The 21,638-nt window shown below is 32.8% G+C and overlaps 1 protein-coding gene across 2 annotated transcripts in view; it reads right to left on the bottom strand.

The window, feature by feature from the left end:
• Window positions 1–1,742: 1,742 nt before the first annotated feature.
• Vps15 (vacuolar protein sorting 15) overlaps window positions 1,743–21,638 on the bottom strand; it is a 60,642-nt gene continuing 40,746 nt past the window's right edge. Inside the window, exons 19-37 of one of the 2 annotated variants that reach the window (XM_080178451.1) lie at window positions 18,335–18,413; window positions 17,978–18,026; window positions 17,549–17,650; window positions 17,027–17,163; window positions 16,480–16,654; window positions 15,780–15,941; window positions 15,136–15,234; window positions 14,557–14,619; window positions 14,006–14,278; window positions 13,436–13,544; window positions 10,414–10,542; window positions 9,660–9,823; window positions 8,394–8,436; window positions 8,278–8,326; window positions 6,359–6,469; window positions 5,927–6,026; window positions 5,227–5,374; window positions 4,634–4,778; window positions 1,743–3,366 (exon numbers count right to left, since the gene is read on the bottom strand). In XM_080178451.1, coding sequence (XP_080034577.1) covers window positions 3,234–3,366; window positions 4,634–4,778; window positions 5,227–5,374; window positions 5,927–6,026; window positions 6,359–6,469; window positions 8,278–8,326; window positions 8,394–8,436; window positions 9,660–9,823; window positions 10,414–10,542; window positions 13,436–13,544; window positions 14,006–14,278; window positions 14,557–14,619; window positions 15,136–15,234; window positions 15,780–15,941; window positions 16,480–16,654; window positions 17,027–17,163; window positions 17,549–17,650; window positions 17,978–18,026; window positions 18,335–18,413 — 2,270 coding nt within the window. In that variant the 3' untranslated portion in view covers window positions 1,743–3,233. The other variant, XM_080178391.1, reaches the window with a different exon arrangement.

Raw genomic sequence — 21,638 nt, 5'->3', positions numbered from 1 at the left:
TTATTGGCCACATTGTGAAAACACTGTCATATGTATAAAATACTCGTAAGACAAGACGCACTATGCGATGTTACGTATAGCTAACATGGTGTGGTAATGAGCTCGCCATATTTTACAAATCTATTTCTTCAGGACATTGAAATACATTATTCATGCATTTCTTAGTTGAATATTTGGTGCTTTCTTACAGGCTATCTTGTTGGGGTTAACCCCCCCCCCCCCCAATCCAAACTTTTCTTTTGTTTGTATTACTTTAAGTTAAGTAAGGTTAGGTTATGTTAGGTACAGGTTTATAGTCCCGCAGAGGTTAGCCTTAGAAAAAATAACCAACTACTCACCCCTCATTTTATAAAAAAAATAAGGAAGGGGCTATCAGAGCTCAACTGGCAATTAGAGTGCGAGCATCGAAAAGGTAAATAAAGGGTAGAGGAAACTGAAACTAGCCCTAAAAGTTCTTTCTCAGTGTACCTTAAAATTGCCATAGCGAAAATTTCAAGAATTTAAGTATTTTCAATACATATATATATATGTATCTAGTAAATAAATAGTACTATGAATGTACTTTCTCGTATTCATTAGAAACCGATTAATATCCGGTGGATTAGAACCGGTTCTCATCCATACGAAAAATTATGTCTAGCATCGTATTATATCCAGTTTTCTACGAATATAAAAATGTACAATAATAAGATTAAAACCAGTTTTTTTTAGCCCCCAGATGCCGAAATTTATATCCGCGGAAAGCTGTTTATAATACGAAGCGAGGAATAACTACTCTGTCACAATAAGCAAAGAAAACATTTATATTTAACCTTGACTTTGAGATAAAGTTTTTAATTATAAAGTAAAAGGTGCGCAAAATAAAAGCTTTGGTTAAAATTCCAGTTTTGAGTAGAAGAGAAAAATCAAAAAAAAATGTTGCCTTAATAATAAGGCTAAAATATAAGCGGTCAATAAACATAATCGAATCAAACTTTATTAAAGTACATAAATCTGCAATGTTTTTGCACGCATTAATTGCATGAACTATGAGACATAGACATTGCACGCAATTTTCCTGGTTTAATTCCTATGTTTTTTTCTCACTATGCTTTTAGATCGTACCTTAATGTTATAGAAATCATCATGCAAAGTTTGAAATCAACAAAACTAACATGTCTTAATTAGTAAAAAGATCTATCCGTTGCGACCAACCATAATTATAGAAAAGCTTCACTTTTTAAAGAGTTTAATGGGCAGAATAAATCAACTATATTATAAATAAAATTTAAGTTTTTTGTTCTTAAAACATATTTTAAAACTTTATTATGCAACATTTTTGCATTTATGCAATTTTATACAAGTGTACATATATACAATACATCAAATAACCACCTTTATTTAAGGATCCGAAATTTTGCAGAAATTTTTTTCTAAAGAATTGTCTGCTTTCTCACTGATCAAGACAAGCAAGCTTACTTACATTTTAAAAGTTTAAAAATTAATATCATATTTATGGCGTTATTTGCAAATGAACATAAAAATGTTTTTAAAACCAATGAGTTTGCATTATAAGGACTTTAATCAGTAGGGGAATTGTACAGCTATTTAACTCTTATACCCTCTTTTTTCTTCATGGTTCCATAAAATTTTATAAAATACCTTTTCCTTTATCAGTACAAAATTGCCACTATTAACTTAATAATCTATATCACACAGTGATTTCTCAATTTCAACATTCTACATTATTAACATCATTAATATCTGAAATATTTATCAATCAATCAATCACAGACAGAGTTTAATATTTATAGATGAAGTTTAATATATTGAATAGGTTTACATAATGCAATTGCAGAATTTTAATTTACACTACATTGTAGATAAAGAATAGTTTTTTATCGCATCGTATTATAGACAGTTTTCCGTGAATATTAAAATGAAAAATTCCATGAAAAACTGGTATTAATTTTTAGACTTTTGGTAAATTGATATACTACCACAATGACGATAAATAAAATTCCCCATTCTATACATACATTAGAATTAAGCAGGGTTTCGGATCCGGATCCGCAAGGATCCGCATATTTTTGAGTCCAAGGATCCGGATCCGCAAAAAAATGCGGATCCGGATCCTTAGACTCCAAAAAATGCGGAAAAAATGGAAAAAATCTACCTAAATTTATATAAAATCTCAGACATTCTCTTGATGAGAGCCAATCTTTAAGGTTTAAAATCAGACTTGAAAATTAAAAGTATTTTTGACTTCGAATTAAAGAATAAATTTTTTTTGAAAAATTTGGTGATTTTATTTTTATTGTCAAAGATCCGGATCCGCACTGACCAAATTTTGAGGATCCGGATCCGGATCCGCATAAAATCAATGCGGATCCGAAACCCTGGAATTAAGGTTTAAAAGTATACTACTAGTTAAGAATCGACCAATCATTATTAAATAAAAGTACCCAACGTTAATGAGTCAACGACTAAGAAAATGTAGATGTAAAACTTTTGGTACCAGCTATCCCCTCCCTCTAATAAAAGTTAATTCGCTACCATTGAAGATAATTTTCCATGTTACATTAATAAAAATAGGTGGATTCTAAAATAACTTTTTTGCTCACTGGCTCACTAAAATCAGTGAAGCTCGCTCAAAAATTTTGTGAAAAATCCTCCAAAATCGCATAAAAAATCTAAAAAAAATAAATAAAAACCTGAAGGGTTATTAACATAAGATTTTGTTTAATTTTTGTAGATTTTTTATGCCATTTTTGATGAATTTCACTGTTTTTAGTGAGCCAGTGAGCCAAAAAGTTTTTTTTAAAGAATCCACCTCAGTTTTAAATTTAGACTATAATTAAATATTACACCTATTAGTTTTCTTGAAATAAAAAAACTTACAAATCTTACAGTTTATGATATAAAGATTTAGATTAATTATAGGATATTTAATAAATATGAAAGATAATCACTACTTTTGTACATAAAATTCATGATAAGTTATATTTTTTAGATAATTACAGTATAATATTACTTTAATTGGTTTATATAAAGATTTTAAATAAGTTACAGATATTTGGATAGATATTTAATCTTCAGAATGACTAATCTACCTCTAATTTTAATGCAAAACCAAATTAACAATGACATTATAATAATGACATGTTGAAAAAAAACAATGATTTATTTTGTAAAAACTGAGGGCACCATAGTTTTCCTTCAGAAGCAAAATAATATTGAACTATTTTAAATAATTATTTCCACATTTTAATGACACCATCGTTTGCAGCAGTGACGAGTAATCTTTGTGTTGTATGTGCCAGCAGGATGTCTGTTATCCAGTCCTGGTGACCAACCTCTACCTGTAACTTCCCGTCCTCCGCTTTCCTGCAATAATAAATCTATGTAAATTTACAGGAAGGAAGGAGACAATGAGCTGTTTATTACACTGGTCCCACAAGTTTTTAATAAGGTTTTATTATTCGTTGGCTTAACAAACGTTGGGGACTTTTATTGAATTTTGATTGGTTGGTTCATTTAGTTGAATGTCCAAACGTTTAACCCACTAATTGTAAGGGGGGGGGGGGGGGCGAAAGTGACACTTTTTTAAACCAAAACTAAAAGTCAACAAAGGAACTCAACTAAAAAAAGAGTTACAGGTCTGAGATTTTGCATGGCAGTTGCTTTATAGGGGTACAATATGGAACTGTGAAGAAACGGTTGCGCCGCCGTTTCTTCACAGTTCCATATTGTACCCCTATAAAGCAACTGCCATGCAAAATCTCAGACCTGTAACTCTTTTTTTAGTTGAGTTCCTTTGTTGACTTTTAGTTTTGGTTTCAAAAAGTGTCACTTTCGCCCCCCCCCCCCCCCTTTACAAAAGAGGTAATTCTATGTATGATCATTGGGGATGTACATCAATTTCTCGGCCATTGTCTTATCCCTTTAGATCCCTGGTAAATTTGTGACTAGTGATCTATACAGAAACAAGGCTCAACATCCAGAAGTAGCAAAGCACAAAATTGTGGATAGATAAACGGTATATTCAGCGTCATGCAATATATATATAGTTTTACATTGACATCTGAAGAGTGCAAACATGCACGAAACAATTTGTAATGTCTGAATAAATATGTAAAATTAATATTTTGTTTGTGAGTTAACCTATTATATATATATATATATACATCGATAGTTCAAAATCAAGAAACTTTTCTTTGAAAAAATATGTATTGGTCTTAGTAAATTATATACTGGATGCTCATTGGTACAAGGAATCTTAAGGAGAAATTAAAGCTGTCTATCTTAAATGGTAACAGAGAAGATCACAATTACAGAGAAGATTCGCTCTTGTGTCAAATTTAAGTACAAAAACGAGTTTTGAAATTGTAAAATATTTTCTCGAATTCATTCGAATCTGGTGGATAGGAACCGGTTCTCATCCATACGAAAAAACTATGCCTAGCACCGTAGGTATTATATCCAGCTTTTTACGAAATAAAAATGTACAATCATAAGATTAAAACCGGTTTTTTAGCCGGTGCCTTCGGCAGCTCGGGGCTAAAAAAAACTAGTTTTAATCTTACAATTGTACATTCTATATCCGCGGAAAGCCGTTTATAATACGATGCGAGAAATAACTATTATTTTTAACCTGTGATTTCTGCCGGACTCTTCAACCATGACTTCGGTTCCCTCCACCAGTTTTGTTTTATAGTTATTATTCATCTCTGTTGCAATAACCCCACACTCGGAGCTAGAGTCCATATTCCAATACCTGAGCTTGCAATCTGTTCCACCTTAGAAGAATCCATATATTATTACTTAGATGTTGCACCAGATTTTCAGGTACTCTATTAAAGTAATACTCGCAGGTTGCCAACCAAATTAACGATAACCTCCATCCCACCCCTTTACCCCATTCCCTACTAGATGAACGAACTGACCAATAAATGTGGTCAAATTGACGACAAATTTTCCACTGTCATTATATCCTGTATCCATTCATATTAAACAGATAAAATAGATAAATATTTGGATCGATAGATAAAATGAATATTGAAAGATGAATAGATGAAATTGAAAATTAAATTAGCAAAAAAAAATCATGCATGGAAATACGGCCAAGAAGAATTAAAAAGTAGATGTTCAAATCAAGAAAACAACAAAGCACTACGAACTAGAAGACAGGCTGACCGACAGACGGTGAATATTGGAGCAGCTTTAGGTGGATAGTTTGATAGTTACCTGTAATTAGACATCTACCAGTCATCCGCATGGCACAGACAGAATGTTGTGACGGCTGTGATAGCGCCAGTGGTGATGTGCTCGAGGCCCACAATACCTGGCCCCTGCCGCGGGTCTCAAGGCTCCAACAGCCAACCTCATTGTTTCCCTAAATTCAGGTAATTACTTATTTGTTGGCTGTCTTATACAAATGTTGCGTCCCTAGCATTTGAGAGCTAAAAACTCAAAATAAGGAATAGCCTAAATCCATCACATTAAAATAAAATAGCCTAAAACCAATAAGAAACCTATGTGAAGCTTACCTAAATTAGAGAACTCAATTGGTTTAGAAGTCATCGAATTCTAATTCTTTATTCATAGAATTCTAGGGACACGATTCGCCATTGATGGCGCAGTAATTTTAACTAAACTGATTCTAATACGAAAAAATCAACACCTCAAACAGATAAGCTGTACTATTTGCAGTTTTATGTTAGGTTCATAATAAACATTGGGATCTAGTGCAGTTCAAGGTGAAAAGTTCCTGGTAAGGATTATCTCAAAAAAAAAGATGCACTTTAAAGGCTGATAACGGCCAAACGGTGGAGCGTTTAGATTATACAAGCACAAAATTTTAACCGACAAAGAATGCACAGTTATCTCGCAGTGCACATAAAAGCGCGAAAAAATTAACTGCACTAGATCCAAAAACTGTGTATACCTGAACAGCTACTAGAACATGTCCAGATCCAAATCCAGGAATCATCCTGCGCACTCTGGCCTTTCCTGGATGCTGGAAGGTTGAAACTGGCAGTGAAAATCTAAAAAAATAATCCAAGTAAATAGAATATAAGCAATTCACACCAGGGATCTAAAGGGATAAGACAATGGACGATAAATTGATGTACATCCCCAATAATGATAAATCAAAATCACCCCTTCTTTAAATTACAATTAGTGGCTGAAATGTTTGAATACTATACCAGCCAATTAAAACTCAATAAAAGTCCCCAACGAATAACAAAACTTTATTTTAAGACTTTGGGGACTAGTGTAATAAAAAAAACATATGTCCTATTCCTCCCTAAATCTACATTCCCTTCTCCCCCCTAACCAACCAAGTTACACAATTTTTGAATGAAGAAGACCTTACCTAAGATCCCAACAGCTAACAACACCATCAGAGGTGCCAGTACTCAACCAGAATTCAGTATCATCAGCACACATAGACGTTGTCAGGCCATGTCTCAGCTCTGTCTTGAACCTAAACAAATATGATTATCCTTTTATATAAGTATGTATCATAAGCACACGTTGAAGTTGTCAGGCTATGTCTTAGCTCTGTCTTGAACCTAGACAAATATGATTATCCTTATATAAAATTCAGTATTATCAGTACACTTTGATGTTGTCAGGCCATGTCTCAGCTCTGTCTTGAACCTAGACAAATATGAATAACCTTATACAAAATTCAGTATCAGCAGACATTGATGTTGTCAGGCCATGTCTCAGCTCTGTCTTAAACCTAGACAAATATGATTATCCTATTATATAAAATTCAGTATCATCAGCACACATTGATGTTGTCAGGCCATGTCTCCGCTCTGTCTTGAACCTAGACAAATATGATTATCCTATTATATAAAATTCAGTATCATCAGCACACATTGAGGTTGTCAGGCCATGTCTCAGCTCTGTCTTGAACCTAGACAAATATGATTATCCTATTATATAAAATTCAGTATCATCAGCAGACATTGATGTTGTCAGGCCATGTCTCAGCTCTGTCTTGAACCTAGACAAATATGATTATCCTATTATATAAAATTCAGTATCATCAGCACACATTGATGTTGTCAGGTCTCAACTCTGTCTTAAACCTACAAATTTATCAATTTTTAAAGATTGAGATGTTATGTAAGATATCAGAAGATATAGAAATAGAAAAATGAAATAAAATAATTTTCATTTCAGCCGAATTCCTCTTCTTTTTTTTTCTAAATAAACGTTGGCTCCAAATTACTTCTATGAAAGTTCTTACAGCAGAAATTAGGAAATTTTGGCATAATTATTTATAGTACCTGGCAGCATGACCCGCAGGTTCTCTCAGGTCCCAACCAATAGTTGTACCAAGCTTAATTATAATACCTGGCAGCATGACCCGCAGGTTCTCTCAGGTCCCAACCAATAGTTGTACCCAGCTTAGTTATAATACCTGGCAGCATGACCCGCAGGCTCTTTCAGGTCACAACCAATAGTTGTACCAAGCTTAATTATAATACCTGGCAGCATGACCCGCAGGTTCTCTCAGATCCCAACCAATAAGGGGGGGAAGAAGTTTTGACATATTTGCGTAAACCTGGCACCTAGGCTTTATCTTTGGACTGAGAGGATAGGTTATTAATGATAAAATCATTCTTATATGATGAATTTCACGAAGTTTTAAGATTTTTTTTTTTTTTTAAGTTACAGGTCAACTTATAAAACAAAATATGCATCTTTTTTAATATTATTAACATATTTGAAGAAAAAAGATGCATATTTTGTTCTATAAGTTGATTTGTAACTTAATTTTTTTTTTCATTTTTACCTGTACAGAGAGCACCTGGAGGCCTGGAGCTCCGGAACCTATAGGCCTATCCAAAAAATCTTAAAACTTCGTGAAATTCATTATATAAGAATGATTTTATCATTAATAACCTATCCTCTCAGTCCAAAGATAAAGCCTAGGTGCCAGGTTTACGCAAATGTGTCAAAACTTCCCCCTCCCCCCCCCCCCCTTGTACCCAGCTTAATTATAATACCTGGCAGCATGACCTGCAGGTTCTCTCAGGTCCCAATTAATAGTTGCACCCAGCTTAATTATAATACCTGGCAAAATGACCCGCAGGTTCTCTCAGGTCCCAACCAATAGTTGAACCCAGCTTAATTATAATACCTGGCAGCATGGCCCGCAGGCTCCCTCAAGTCCCAACCAATAGTTGTACCCAGCTTAATTATAATACCTGGCAGCATCGCCCGCAGGCTACCTCTAGTCCCAAACAATAGTTGTACCCAGCTTAATTATAATACCTGGCAGCATGACCCGCAGGTTCTCTCAGGTCCCAACCAATAGTTGTACCTAGCTTAATTATAATACCTGGCAGCATGGCCCGCAGGCTCCCTCAAGTCCCAACCAATAGTTGTACCCAGCGAAGTTGTGTAAAATAACAAGGATGGTTGCAGTGTGTCCTAAAACAGAAAAAAGGAAAATGCAGGGATCTAAAGGAATAAGACAAGGGCCGATAAATTAATATACATCCCTAATTATGATACACAAAAATACCCTTTTTGTAGATTACAATTAGTGGTTAAAAAGTTTGGACAATCAACTTAATGAACTTACCAATCAAAATTCAATAAAAGTCTCCAAAGTTGTTGAGCCAACGAATAAGAAACCGTTATCATGATACTTTGGGGACTAGTGTAATAAACAATCCAATGCCCCCTCCCTAATTTAACAATACTAAGTACTAGTATGTTGAGCGAGGCTTTTACATTTCATTTCAAGACTGGAAGAAAGTCTATCTGTCTGTCCACTAGGATCTCAATGAAGAATTGTATTATTCATATCTCACTGGTAAGCTTTGACTATTTCCTGGTTAGGTTTTTAACTATTTTAATGGGCGATAGGAGATCCTTCCGAGAAAATCGTCCCTAGAATATCACATTTTCCTCCCCCCCCCCCCCCCTCTACATCTTGTTTTTAAAAAGTAATACGCATAATTATAATCTTGTCATAAAATGTAATAAAATATTTCAACCTATATAGTAAACATTTAAGAAATTCTTTTGATGAATTTCAGTTTTATTTAACAAGTCCCTTTCTTACATTTTGTTAATAAAAATTAAATCTTCATTTATTTTCTTATGAATAGATAAAAAGAAAAGTATCACAAAGAACTTTTAACTTAAAGCCTTGCTTATATAATATACATACATCTGGGCTAACATAATAGAAATTCTTTGACTGATAATACGTCAGTTAACTACTAAAATACGACGATATCAAATACTTTCCATTATTATATTCATAAAGATTAACAATGCATCTAGGTAGGTATTTGACAATCAATTATGAAATTAATCTTTATATAATATGATAGTATGTCATAAGGTCCAAATAGGTAAAACAGTTTGGCATTCTAATTCTTTGACAGATTAATTACAATATTAATAAGATAAGCGGGAATGCTTTTGCAAATAAAAAGGTAGCGTCTAATTAAGACTTTCAGGCGAAAGTTTTCAAACTCTGTGTCTCAATGTCTGCCTATCTTTCTATGTGATTATTCTACCTGAAAGTGTAGCTGTACAGGTGTCCCATCTACCTCCAGGTTGACCGTCCTGCTGGCACGGGTGCTCTGTTTCTCAATATCTACCTATCATTCTATTTGTCTATATATCTATTACTCTACCTGGAAGTGTAGCTGTACTGGTGTCCCATCCTCCTCCAGGTTGACCGTCCTGCTGGCACGAGTGCTCTGTTTCTCAATGTCAAACACACAGATAGATCCATCCCGAGCAGCTATACCCAGAGAGTTGTTAGTGCGGCCAGCTGCCAGACAGTCCAACGGCGCCTATTAGTTTGTTTGATATTAAAAGATTAATGAGACAAATAGAGAATAAAATAGAGTGAAATTTAAGTATATTACTATATAATTGTTTGCTGTTATTGTCATCAACAAAAAAGTCCAATAAAAGATTTAATCATTATTAGCTTTTCTCGTATTCATTCGAATCCGGTGGATAGGAACCGGTTCTCATCCATACGAAAAAACCATGTCTAGCATTGTATTATATACAACTTTCTTCGAATATAAAAATGTACAATCAAAAGATTAAAACCAGTTATTTTAGCCGGTGCCTCCGGCACCTCGGGGCTAAAAAAACTAGTTTTAATCTTTAAATTTTACATTCTAAATCCGCGGAAAGCCGTTTATAATACGATGCGAGAAATAACTATTAAAACGTTCATTTCCAGTATGGCTTCGAAACCGATTAATATCTTCTGGATTAAAACCGGTTCTTAGCCATACTGAAAAATCATGTATAGCATCGTATTACATACAATTTTCCACGAATATAGAAATAAACGTCATAGCAGAAAACTGTCTTTAATACGACGCGATAAATAACTAATACAAAAGAATTTGAATATCATCCATTCCTGTCGATTATAAACTTGGCGGGCGCGGTTGGCGATGTTGCGCCCCTCCATTTTGGCGCAGTCCCAGATACGCAGCGTACCGTCCGTACTCACACTGGCAAACAAGGTTGTGTTCGGCACCAGAGCTAAACCTAAATATATATTACTGAATTATACTTTAAAAATTAAATGTGGAGAGTGGGGGGTGATTTTAAAGAGGTAAAGTCAGGTTAGGTTGTATTGGGTATAGGGTAGCCTAGCAGGGTTAGGAAACGCGCATGGGCTAGATATGAAGATAAAATAATAACCCTTATTTTTAGATCCTAAAGGGGTAGTTTCACGAAATGCATTTGAACTTAATTTAGTGAACCGCATATTTTTTGCTAACCAATGCAATGGATTAAACTATATTTATATGGCATATATTTGAAAGAATTTCAATTTTCTACTTCGTAGTTTTGAAAATATCAAGACTTGAAAATCGTCTTTTTGTGATATATGCAATTTAAAAAGACAATTTTCAAGTCTTGATATTTTAAAAACTACGTGGTAGAAAATTGAAATTCTTTCAAATATATGCCATATAAATGTAGTTTAACCAATTAACCAGGAAAAAATATGCGGTTCTCTAAATTAAGTTCAAATGCCTTTCGTAAAACTACCCCTTTATTTTAAAAATTGGAGAGGGCCATTTTTATTTTACTTTTCAAGAAGTTTGATAGTTCCAAATACAGGCTTGTGGTTCAGTTTCTAATATTTGAAAGAGTTGGATGTATTTGTGTCTTCTGTTAATTAAGATTGGCTATACAGCACACGGCTGGTTTTTTATTAAATGAATAAGTTAGGGTACAATGTTTGGCACTTTCGATATAAGTAAATGATAATGAAAAACCCATAGAATACGATAATACCTTCAGAAAAATCGATAAAAATAGTTTTTATACTAAATTTTGATTTTTAAATTTTTTTTCTTAAATGTCATAGCAGAAGATGCAAAATGTCGTCTTAGTTTTTGAGGGTTTTCATATTCTCTGAAATCTAAATTATCAAAATATTTTTTTTGGTAAATGATTATATGATATATGTCAAACATTTTATCAGAAAAAAAATATTTAAAATTATAAAGTAGAAACCTGAATAATTTTTCTTGTGGAAATACTTTTCTTTAATTTTGATAAACATATGTCTGCTAGCATGAAGATGTTTGTACTGCCAATACACGTTGGGTTTTATTTAAAGAATTTCTTTAAAATGTTGTTTTTTTACCTTGTATACCAATAACGCAAATTGCTATCAGAAAACCCCCGTACCCCCCAATCGACCAAGACTTGCCTACGGCCCGATCTTTTAGGATTGCTTTGTAATTCACATTTTTGAAAGTCTTTCAACAGTATACACAGCAAATGCTCTCTTTTTTAACTAACTTTCCGAATAATATACCTAAAGCATTTGAATTAACAAAGGATATGCTAATATTTTTACCATTCAAGTTTATTTAATATTCTAACAAATAGTGCAACCCTCCAAGTTATGGCTACTTTTCATGAACATATGATCTAAAGAATAAGCTCTGACGCAATGTCATATAAGGATATTATAATATTCATTAAAAAAATTGTTATTTTTGCATATATGTTACATTTTACAGTATTTTGTGGCTCAAAAGAAAGACAATTAAAATTTATTTCATATTATATAGTTTAAATTGCATAAGATAACCTAGAAATAGTAAAAAAGTCCCTTTCTTTTTTTGTCGTAAAACAGAAATTAACAAAGATTTTTATTAAAAAACACCTTAGTGTAAAAATTAAAAATTTTAAATATGGTCACAAAAAGATTCAATTAGTTTATTAAATGTTTCATTTTCAGCAAATTACGATTAATCTCTATTACAAAGAATAAAGTGTAAAAAGATATTCTCGTTATAATTTTAAGCAACTTAAAATGCATTTTAATACCTTTTAATGATTTATTTTTTAAAACATCATTTTATAAAATGTTATTGATTTTTAAAGTTATATATTAGAATGATTTTAAATTTTGTTAACAGTTTGTTTTAAATGTAGAAAATTGGTAATTCTAAACATTCAAAAAATGATTTTATTAAATTTTCATCACTTAAATTGCATGTTTGATGAAATTTTCAACTGATAATTCAAGAAAAATCGTTTAAGTTTTATTATATTTTACTTTGAAATGTTAAAAAATATAATTATTGTCAAAAATGTGGAAGTTATACTTTCCTCAAAAAAAGACCTAAAACATGCAAATTAACACGTGTAATGAGATTTCTTTTCTTTCAGGTTTAATTTTAAGTAATTATTGATATTTTTTGTAAAAAGGATTTTATATAAAAAGTTTTAAAACTCGAGTTATGTAGTGGTTCTAAAAAAGGTTGCAAATTTATGCAATTTTCTTGCAAAAAAAATTTTCTAGGATTTTAAAAATAGCATAGGGTGTTATTAGACGTACTTACAGATACAATTGCTAAGTCATTTTGGCCAAACACTAAAATAAAGTTTTGACATCTGAGGGACCATACGTGAGCAGAAACAAAAATTTAAACTAAAGGGTGTGCAAAAAAAATGCGGACCTTTCTAAAAATCTCATTGCGCGGCTTGTGTTAATAGTAGAAAAATACTACCCATACCGTTAGAACCGCTACGAACTTTATTTATTTTTTTTGGAAATATAAGAACGGTCCCTGTGCTGCGTATAGTTAGGGAGCTACGTGGTAAAATGTCCCAACTGACTTAAAACTTACCTGGCGAGTATATTATTAAATATTAGAGAATAGAATGTGCAAAAAGAAGTCCGTACATTTATAACATTCAAATTTCGCGGCTTGTGTTAATAGTAGAAAAATACAACCCATACCGTTAGAACCGCAATGAACTTTATTTTTTGGAAATTAAAGAACGATTTCTTTGTTCCATACATGTACCATTGTACCATAGTCTTAAGATCCCTGAAAATGCCGGTAAATATAACCGACTCCTAGCAGACCAAATTCACAGAAAATAATATCTTTATGTTTTTTTTTACCTGACACACGTTTCTTATGTTCAGTGAGGTGAGCCACAAGGTGTCCTCTGGGCCGCCAGCTTGGAACTCGTTCCCCGTAATAGGCACCACCTGCAACTACGCCTCCAACCTTTACAAATAAGTACTAGTTATTTTATCATTAAATGCTTATACCAGCAACGAAATTAGTTTGGAAAAAATCACGAAACTTGTACGTTATTTTAAGCTGTCGTAAGGGGGGCAACACTTAGTAGATTTGAAGACCTTTTTATCTGCCCCCCAAAAAGTATTTTAGATTTATTTCGCTTTATTCCTGAATATTCTTGAGGGATAAGACAATGGACAATAAATTAATGAACCCCTCAATATATTAAACAAAATGTGTTTACAAAACTTTGGGGAACAGTAAAATTTAAACTTCAATGTCCCCTCTCTACCTGATAAATAGCGATAAAAGTAAAGTAAATGGGTTGAGCTAATAATCAAGAAGGCGAAATTAACCTTATTCCAGAGCTTTTCATGATTTCACTTAAAGAGGTACAAGTTTATATTTTTAGTTACAAATTTGACCACTAGATGACTCAAACTAACCTTATCTCTATGCTCAGCAAGGCTGTAGGACTCTTTCCTTCTCTCCGTAATAAGATTTGTCAGAGATATTCTGCAGGGTGCACTTGTGGATCCTTGTTCAGACTCTGATATCTTCTTTTGTCCACAGTAGTTGTGCCAATCATCTGGATTGTACCCACCCCCCTCCCTGCGGGGTCCGTCAGTTATCAGGGCTACAGTGTGCTTCTTACAATTCTCCAGGCCTATGTCAACTGTTCCCTGATATTCTTGGTTAGTCTGTCGCTGGCGGGATACCTGTCATAAGTAAAATTCAATTTAACATAAATTATGACAAAACCATGTACTGTATCCTATCATATAAAGTAGTAAGCTTCTTTTTATCTAACCGCTGAACCGAAATGGTTATCCTTTACAATAAAGTTTCTTATAGGTCCATGAAAGGTTTTTAACTATTTTGGGGGATGGTACTACACTACTGAACCTGTAGGGAAAAACCCATAGAGACTAGGGGCAAAGTGACTAGTAATAAATAATTTAGATTTTTTGTGAGCTACGATAAAAATATACTTTACCTTTAGAATATAATCTGTAAGTCCAAGAAGTTGATCTTCTACTATAGCCAACATTCCAGCCTTTAGTAAATGTTTATGAAATTATAAACTTTTACTTTTAGTTTTGTTTACTCATAAATCAATTTTCAAGAATTTAAGCTAAACCTTTTTTTTCCAGAGATATTTGATAATACAATGATTTACATTCCCTATGATCCCTTTAGTAGATTCAAATTATTAGTTGAAAGGTTTGGACATTACTTCAAGCAAAATTCTACAAAAGTAGCCAAAGTTATTGAGCTAACTCATAAGATAACGTGTTTATAATACTGTGAGTACCAGTGTAATTTACAATCCAATGTCTCCTCCCTTCCGCCGGTTTTTTTGTTACTCAAAAACAATGTAACAAAACTTTTATAGATCACTTATTTCAGTAGTTCAAAAAATAAATGTACTATATCATATGTACATTGTACATTATGAATACCTGTCAGATGACCAGAGGCACACCCATGAGAAGCAAAGTAAGCCTAAATAAATTGTTTTATTTCTTAGATAGATAGCAATTTATTAAAATTTCAATATACATAAACATTCCTTGACAAGACGACCATACAGTTGTGCATGCGCCACTGGTATCTCGTTGTACACAACATCCTGCCCGCTTGACCGACAGATTCGCCGTGCTGTTTGTCTTTCCTAGGATTAAAGAAAGTTTAATAAATTGTTTTAATAGAAGATAGGAGTTAATGAATTAATTTTTTGCTACATTTTTTGTTGTTTGTGAAGCATTCTCATCACTGATACAGAATGTTATGTATTTCTGCTTTTTTATCTAAAGCTAAAGATCTCTGAAAATATTCGTCTCTTTTCAGAAGAGCTATTCAGATATCTTTGGGCGGTTTTAGGCTATTTTCACCTACCCTCTTGAGGCTAGGGGTGAAGTAATTAGTTAATAATATAATACATTTTTGGGTCCTTGGACAAACGCAGGAGTCCCAAACGTAGGAGTGGACATACGTCGGAGTGGCCACTTAAACTAACCTAACCTATTTTAGACCATCTTATAGGTTTTTTTAATGCCTAACCCCTGCGGGGGGGCTTATTTGTACATTCATATCTTATCCTAACCTAATCTGTATAGAAATACTAAATTAAATTGTTATTTGAACACTCCTGCGTTTGTCCACTCCGACCTTTGGGACTCCTGCATTTGTCCTGGAACCCAGTTTTGTGCATGTTACCTTTAACAACCCTAGAAGGCCAGCAACATCATTGTACTTGATAATACCATCCAGAACTGGCCGCGGGATAGGTTCCTTCAGGTAGGACAACAGGATGGAGGGGTTATCCAGGCTAACAACACTCTGCTTCAGATACCCTTTCAACAGTGCGCCAATTTTTACCTAGAAATTTTATCCGTTAAACCATAGAAAAACTTTTATGGAAACTACCTAATAATAATCAACTGCCCTAATTCTATACAATTAAGAGTTATGAAAAGGCTATTGATATTTCGAATTCAAGTCCTCGTGTGGCAACTCTAATTTCTCATTCACAAAACATTCACGATTGTGAAAGAAGGGAGATAATTGAGCAGTTTGGATATATAATAGTCACGTAAATAATATTAGTATAACTCTTACCCAAGTTCTTCATCGGAGAGCATCACAGCCCTTACCCCTTACCGTAAGAAAAAATTATACGACACTAACTCAAAGAAATAATACCTATTCTCTTAGAACACTCATAAACAGCTAATCTTGATATTCGCTTATTTATCAAAACATTGAAAGTAATGATCCCTTTGTAGGATCTCATTCTTGTAAATCCACCTGAATATCCACCACATCAAGTTTAGAAGCCACAACCATACCCACAGCTGACTCACCTGAATATGTACAGAAGCCACTGCCACAACCTTACCCACAGCTGTAGACTCACCTGAATATCTACCACATCAAGTTTGGAAGCCACAGCCACCACCATACCCACAGCTGACTGACGGATCCATATGTTGGGGTGGCACAGGAAGGGGAGGGTGTCCCGCAACATTTCAAACAGGGAAACTTTCTCCATGAGGCCCTGCACTGCTAAGCTTGACATTGCATTGATGGCTCTAAAAAAGCATTGGTTATGATAATGATTATTTTTTTAGGGAGAGCCTTTTTGTTTGGAGGGTGGATGATAATGAGATATCCTCCCCCAAATAGTAGTTCAGTGTTCGATAGGCACTTTAAGGACAAGCACCAGATAAATATTTCAGAATATGTAGATAATACGATGAGTAACTAACCAGGGATCTAAATGATAATATACAAAACTACCCCTACTGTAGAAGATTAAGATTAGTGGTTGAAACGTTTGAACACTTAACTTAATAAAATAACCAATTAAAATTCACTAAAGTCTCCAAAGTTTTTAAGCCAACGTTGGGGACTAGTCTAAAAAATAGCCCATTGTCCCCTTAAACTCTGGAATTCAACTTTACCTGGCAACAACAAACTCCTCTGAATCTGCTAGTCCTTGTTGGAGCAATGGTTTCAAGATGGCGGAACAATGCCACCCCACGAATGCCGCAACACTGGCAATATTCTCAAAGAAACAGAATCGTAACTCACAATCATTCTAAAATATTTTGTTAACCAATTATCATGAAAATAAAGATTTTAGTAAATATTACACCGATTGAGTTCTCCATTTTGAGGAAAGCTAAAGATTTTAGTAAATATTACACCGATTGAGTTCTCCATTTTGAGGAAAGCTTTACATAGGTCTTTAGATGGTTTTAGACTATAGTTTGCCCCCTTCTTTACTACTTATACAACAGTCTTTAGAGGCTTAGGGTGAAGTCGCTAGTAGAAATAATATAGTTGGGATATTTCAGTTGGAATTGCTAAATAAAACTTAACAAATTTTTGATTATATTACAAAAATAGCATAACATCCATTAAAACTTTCAATTACACGAAATCTACAAAATAAGCCGGCTTAATATTTAAAACATTATTACCTTATCATTAAGAAATGTGATCATATGTGACAAAAGAATATCATTGGCCCGCTGGCGTCCGAAGAAAACCGCCAATCTAGCTGCACCATATTGGACTAACACCTAAATGTAATGTTTTTAATATTTTGAACGGTTTTGAACCTTTATACACAAGGTGCTTTTATTTTATTTTATTATTTTCATTTTCTACTTTAAAATGGCGCAGTGAAGATTGGTTAAAAAAAACTTTATGGCCGAGGTTCCTGATCTGTGAACTGACTGAAAAAAACATGTATCTATAATATAGACAATTTTCCAGGCAAAATAAAATAAAACTCATTACAATAATACCAGTTTTGTAGGTCAGGGGACAACAAAAAAGATTAAATCATGCAATTTTTAATTTTCGTATCCGCGGACAATAAAATAAGATGTTATTTCACTTGATACCTGTTTGACACTGTTTTTCTGATCCTCCAAAAGCAATGTTACAGCTTGCCTAAAAATAAGTTATTAATCATTGGCAGAAAAGTTTGGACACTGGTAGTTTGTACTAACCCTCAATAGTTAACCCCTTGGTTTCGACCTCAAACAGCAACAAAATATAAAAAATTTCGGTGCTCTCCTCAAATTGCGTGTCGAGCACTTAAACCTATTCTTATTTTTGAAATAAATTGAAAATAAGGTGGAGAGGGAAAGTTTTTGCCATCTAACCTCTGCAAGGGTGTTAACCCTGCGTGGCCTATACCTGCGGGGCAAGTACCCATTATGACCTAACCTGAAGTCATAACAATAGAAACATTGTACCTTATAGGCTCATGCAGAGCATTGACTTCAGCATCGTAGCTACAAGTCGTGGGCACACTTACTTCCAGATTACCTCCATCTAGAATTTAAAAATTAGATAGTATCATTCAAAAAGAGAGGGGACAATGGAATGTTTATTACACTAGTTACCAAAGTTTTATAATAACGTTTTCTTAATTGTTGGATTAACAACTTTGGGATATTTTGATTGGTTGGATTATTAAGATTAGTGTTCAAACGTTTCAGCAACTAATTTAAATCTACAGAAGAGATAATTTTGTTTATCATCATTTGGGATGTACATAAATTATCCTTCATTGTCTTATCCCTGTCAGGTAGTAATATCATTATTTATCTATTAATGGATGTAGATTCGTAGAACGTACATGGATGTTATGAAAAGGGATATATTTTACTAGATAACATGGAATTTGTTTATTGGTCAGTTCGTTCATCCAGAAGGGCGGGTGGGGGGATAAAGGGACTGGAAAGAGTGAATTGTTATTTTAGCCAGCTATATATCTTACTTTATTACTTATACTAAAGTAACAGGATGTATATTTGTCTTGTGTGTCTTTGTCTTTCCTAGAGGCCTCTAGGGGCGTAGCCGCTAGTATTAGATAACATAATAATCTGGTTTAAGATCCAAGCAATAGTTCTATAATATATCTATATTTTTATATATTATGATTGAAAAACAATGATGACAACATCCAAAAGTAGCGAAGCGCAAAAATTATGAATGGATATCGGAAAAAAATTACTATAAAGCAGTTTCATACAATAAACATTAATCTTGATAAAATAGGGAAATCAGAAAGCCTTAAAAATAACGCAACCTTAAAAATCACGAAAATTTGAAAATCTAGGAATCGATCTAGCATTGCAATTTATAGACAAATCTTAATGAAAATTGATAAAAATATGTAGAATATGAGCATATCCAATTCCTGATATATTTTCAGCCGCAAATCCTGAATAGGAATCGAGAAAACCATAGAAAATCTAAAAATCTAGGAATCGATCTAGCACCCCAACAAGAATATAAATTTAAGCAATCCCTGAAAATTTTAGCCCATTTTCTTAAAAAGGAGTTGAGAAAAATCACGAAAACATGAAAATCTAGGAATCGATCTACCACCCCAAACAACAGACAGATGGACAAAACAATGTATAGATTAGATGGGCATGTTATAAGAATCTTCACTGAAAATTTCAGCTGTCTTTCTTTTCTAGGAGCCGAGAAAATCACGTTTCCCCCACTTTGTCTCAGACGGACGGACATTTCGAAGACATTGGGTACTTGCATAGAATGTCGTTATTTATTCAGGGATCTAAAGGGATAAGACAATAGCAGATAAATTGTTTTACGTCTTAAAATGATCATACACAACATTACCCATTCTGTAGATTACAATTAGAAGTTGAAAAGTTTGGACACTCAACTTAAAAAACAACAATCCAATCAAATTTCAATAAAGGTTTCCAAAGTTTTTAGCAAACGAATAAAAAAACGATATTATAAAACTTTGGGGACTAGTGAATTAAACAGCCCAATGTCACTTTTCTCACGGTTGCTTATTTCATTCTAAGACAACTAAGCTGAATTCAACAGGAAACTATATTTGGTTTGGAAGCCACTCTATAACACATTTTTGTCTATCCTCCTTAAAAAGATATTGTGATTTAATCAGTTGCTATTATAGAAAGACGACTGTAAAAAGTTTGCCTTCTCTATTCTGAGTTTGTCAGTATTACTTAATTCTTATTCTTAATTCATGAATTACGAAAAGTTTTAAAAATGGTTTTAAATAACTGACCTATATAAATAATTCAAAATGAATTTTATAATTGCACTTCTTTAGTTTAAACTTGGATGTATTATTAGAGAAAAAAATAATTTGCGAAACAAAATACATGAACATTTTAATTTACCTTATTCATTTTATTTCAGTATTTTAGATAAATAGGTAAAAAAATGGAAAAATAGCAATAAAAGAAATAATCTTTTTAAAAAAAACAATGCAAGTCGTGGGTAAAACTACAAAGTATCAAGATACAGTTTAGTGCCATGAATCTTACCTAGTTATATTTTAATATATAATATTGTAACTGTATATGTTAATTATATTCATTATTAAATCCTAGTGTACTTTATTATATAATATGTAATTAGAGGAATTGAATAAATCTATCTATCTATTTATCTAATACTTTAATGTTATTTTTGATCTTATAAAGAAAATTAGAACTCTAGCGTGTTTAGTACAATTTAAATATGATTATTGGGAACTAGCAATTAAATTAATTTGATGACTTAGTTAATGAATCAGCATTTTGTAATACAAATAAAGAGTTTTTTAAAAGCTAATATTTTTACACTTAAGTCCAAAACTATTATCTTTTTTCATTGTTTCAGACATATCTTACTTAAAAACCATATGTAATACTTTATAAAGACTAACGACTCTGATTTCATTAAAACTAATAATTTTATACAAAAATACCTAGAATAAATTTAAGAAAAAAATAGTTTGTTTGTAAAATAAGCTAGCTAATATAATAATCAGGGGCTGTGATTCAGCAAATTGATTTCATTTGAAATTGCTGAAAATTTGGGTATTTTTGTGGCGAAAAACTTTTTGTGGGCTGTAACTGAAGGGAAGTGGGTAAGAAGGGAGAAAATAAGAAAGTAAGTAAATATTTTGACTTAGAATTTTTTGTCAGAATCCTGGTCCCTTGTCCCTGATAATAATGTAAGTAAAATGGCTTAATGTTTGCCTGTTACTTATAATCTTGCAAACAGCTAGATTATAGAAACTTCAATAAAGAAGACTTTTTCTGCTTTACAATAGGCTACCCATGAAATATATTCACTAGATATACAGGAGAAACTGTTGTTAGTTTGAATTATATTTCTTTTAATATTCTAACTTATAAAGTTGACCATAGAAAATAGGGGACAGTTTGCTTTTTTAAAGTTCAGTCAAGTAATTTTCTTTTTAAATAAGAACTCAAAGATGAGTTTCCTTTTTAATTATCAGTTCAAAAAAGTTACTGATTTATATCAATACATCTTTAAAAAGTTAATAATATGGAAATCAAGACATCTAGTGAGAAATATTAACACTAAAATTCAAGGTAGTTTTCTTATCTTTTATCTATTAGTTAAATGTATACTTTATTATCTTAATTTTAACAAGGATGACAACATCCATAAATTATCTCCTTAAAAGAAACATTATTTTGTAAATAAAGTAGGCGTATTCTGTTTTACAAGAGACTGCCCTTAATAAATAAAAAG

Source organism: Acartia tonsa, chromosome 1, assembly GCF_053477335.1.
Source record: "Acartia tonsa isolate MP-2025a chromosome 1, ASM5347733v1, whole genome shotgun sequence".
Classification (NCBI taxonomy): domain Eukaryota; kingdom Metazoa; phylum Arthropoda; class Copepoda; order Calanoida; family Acartiidae; genus Acartia; species Acartia tonsa.
The sequence above is the reverse complement of the archived record's forward strand: the minus strand, read 5'-3'. Positions and strand labels throughout refer to the sequence as shown.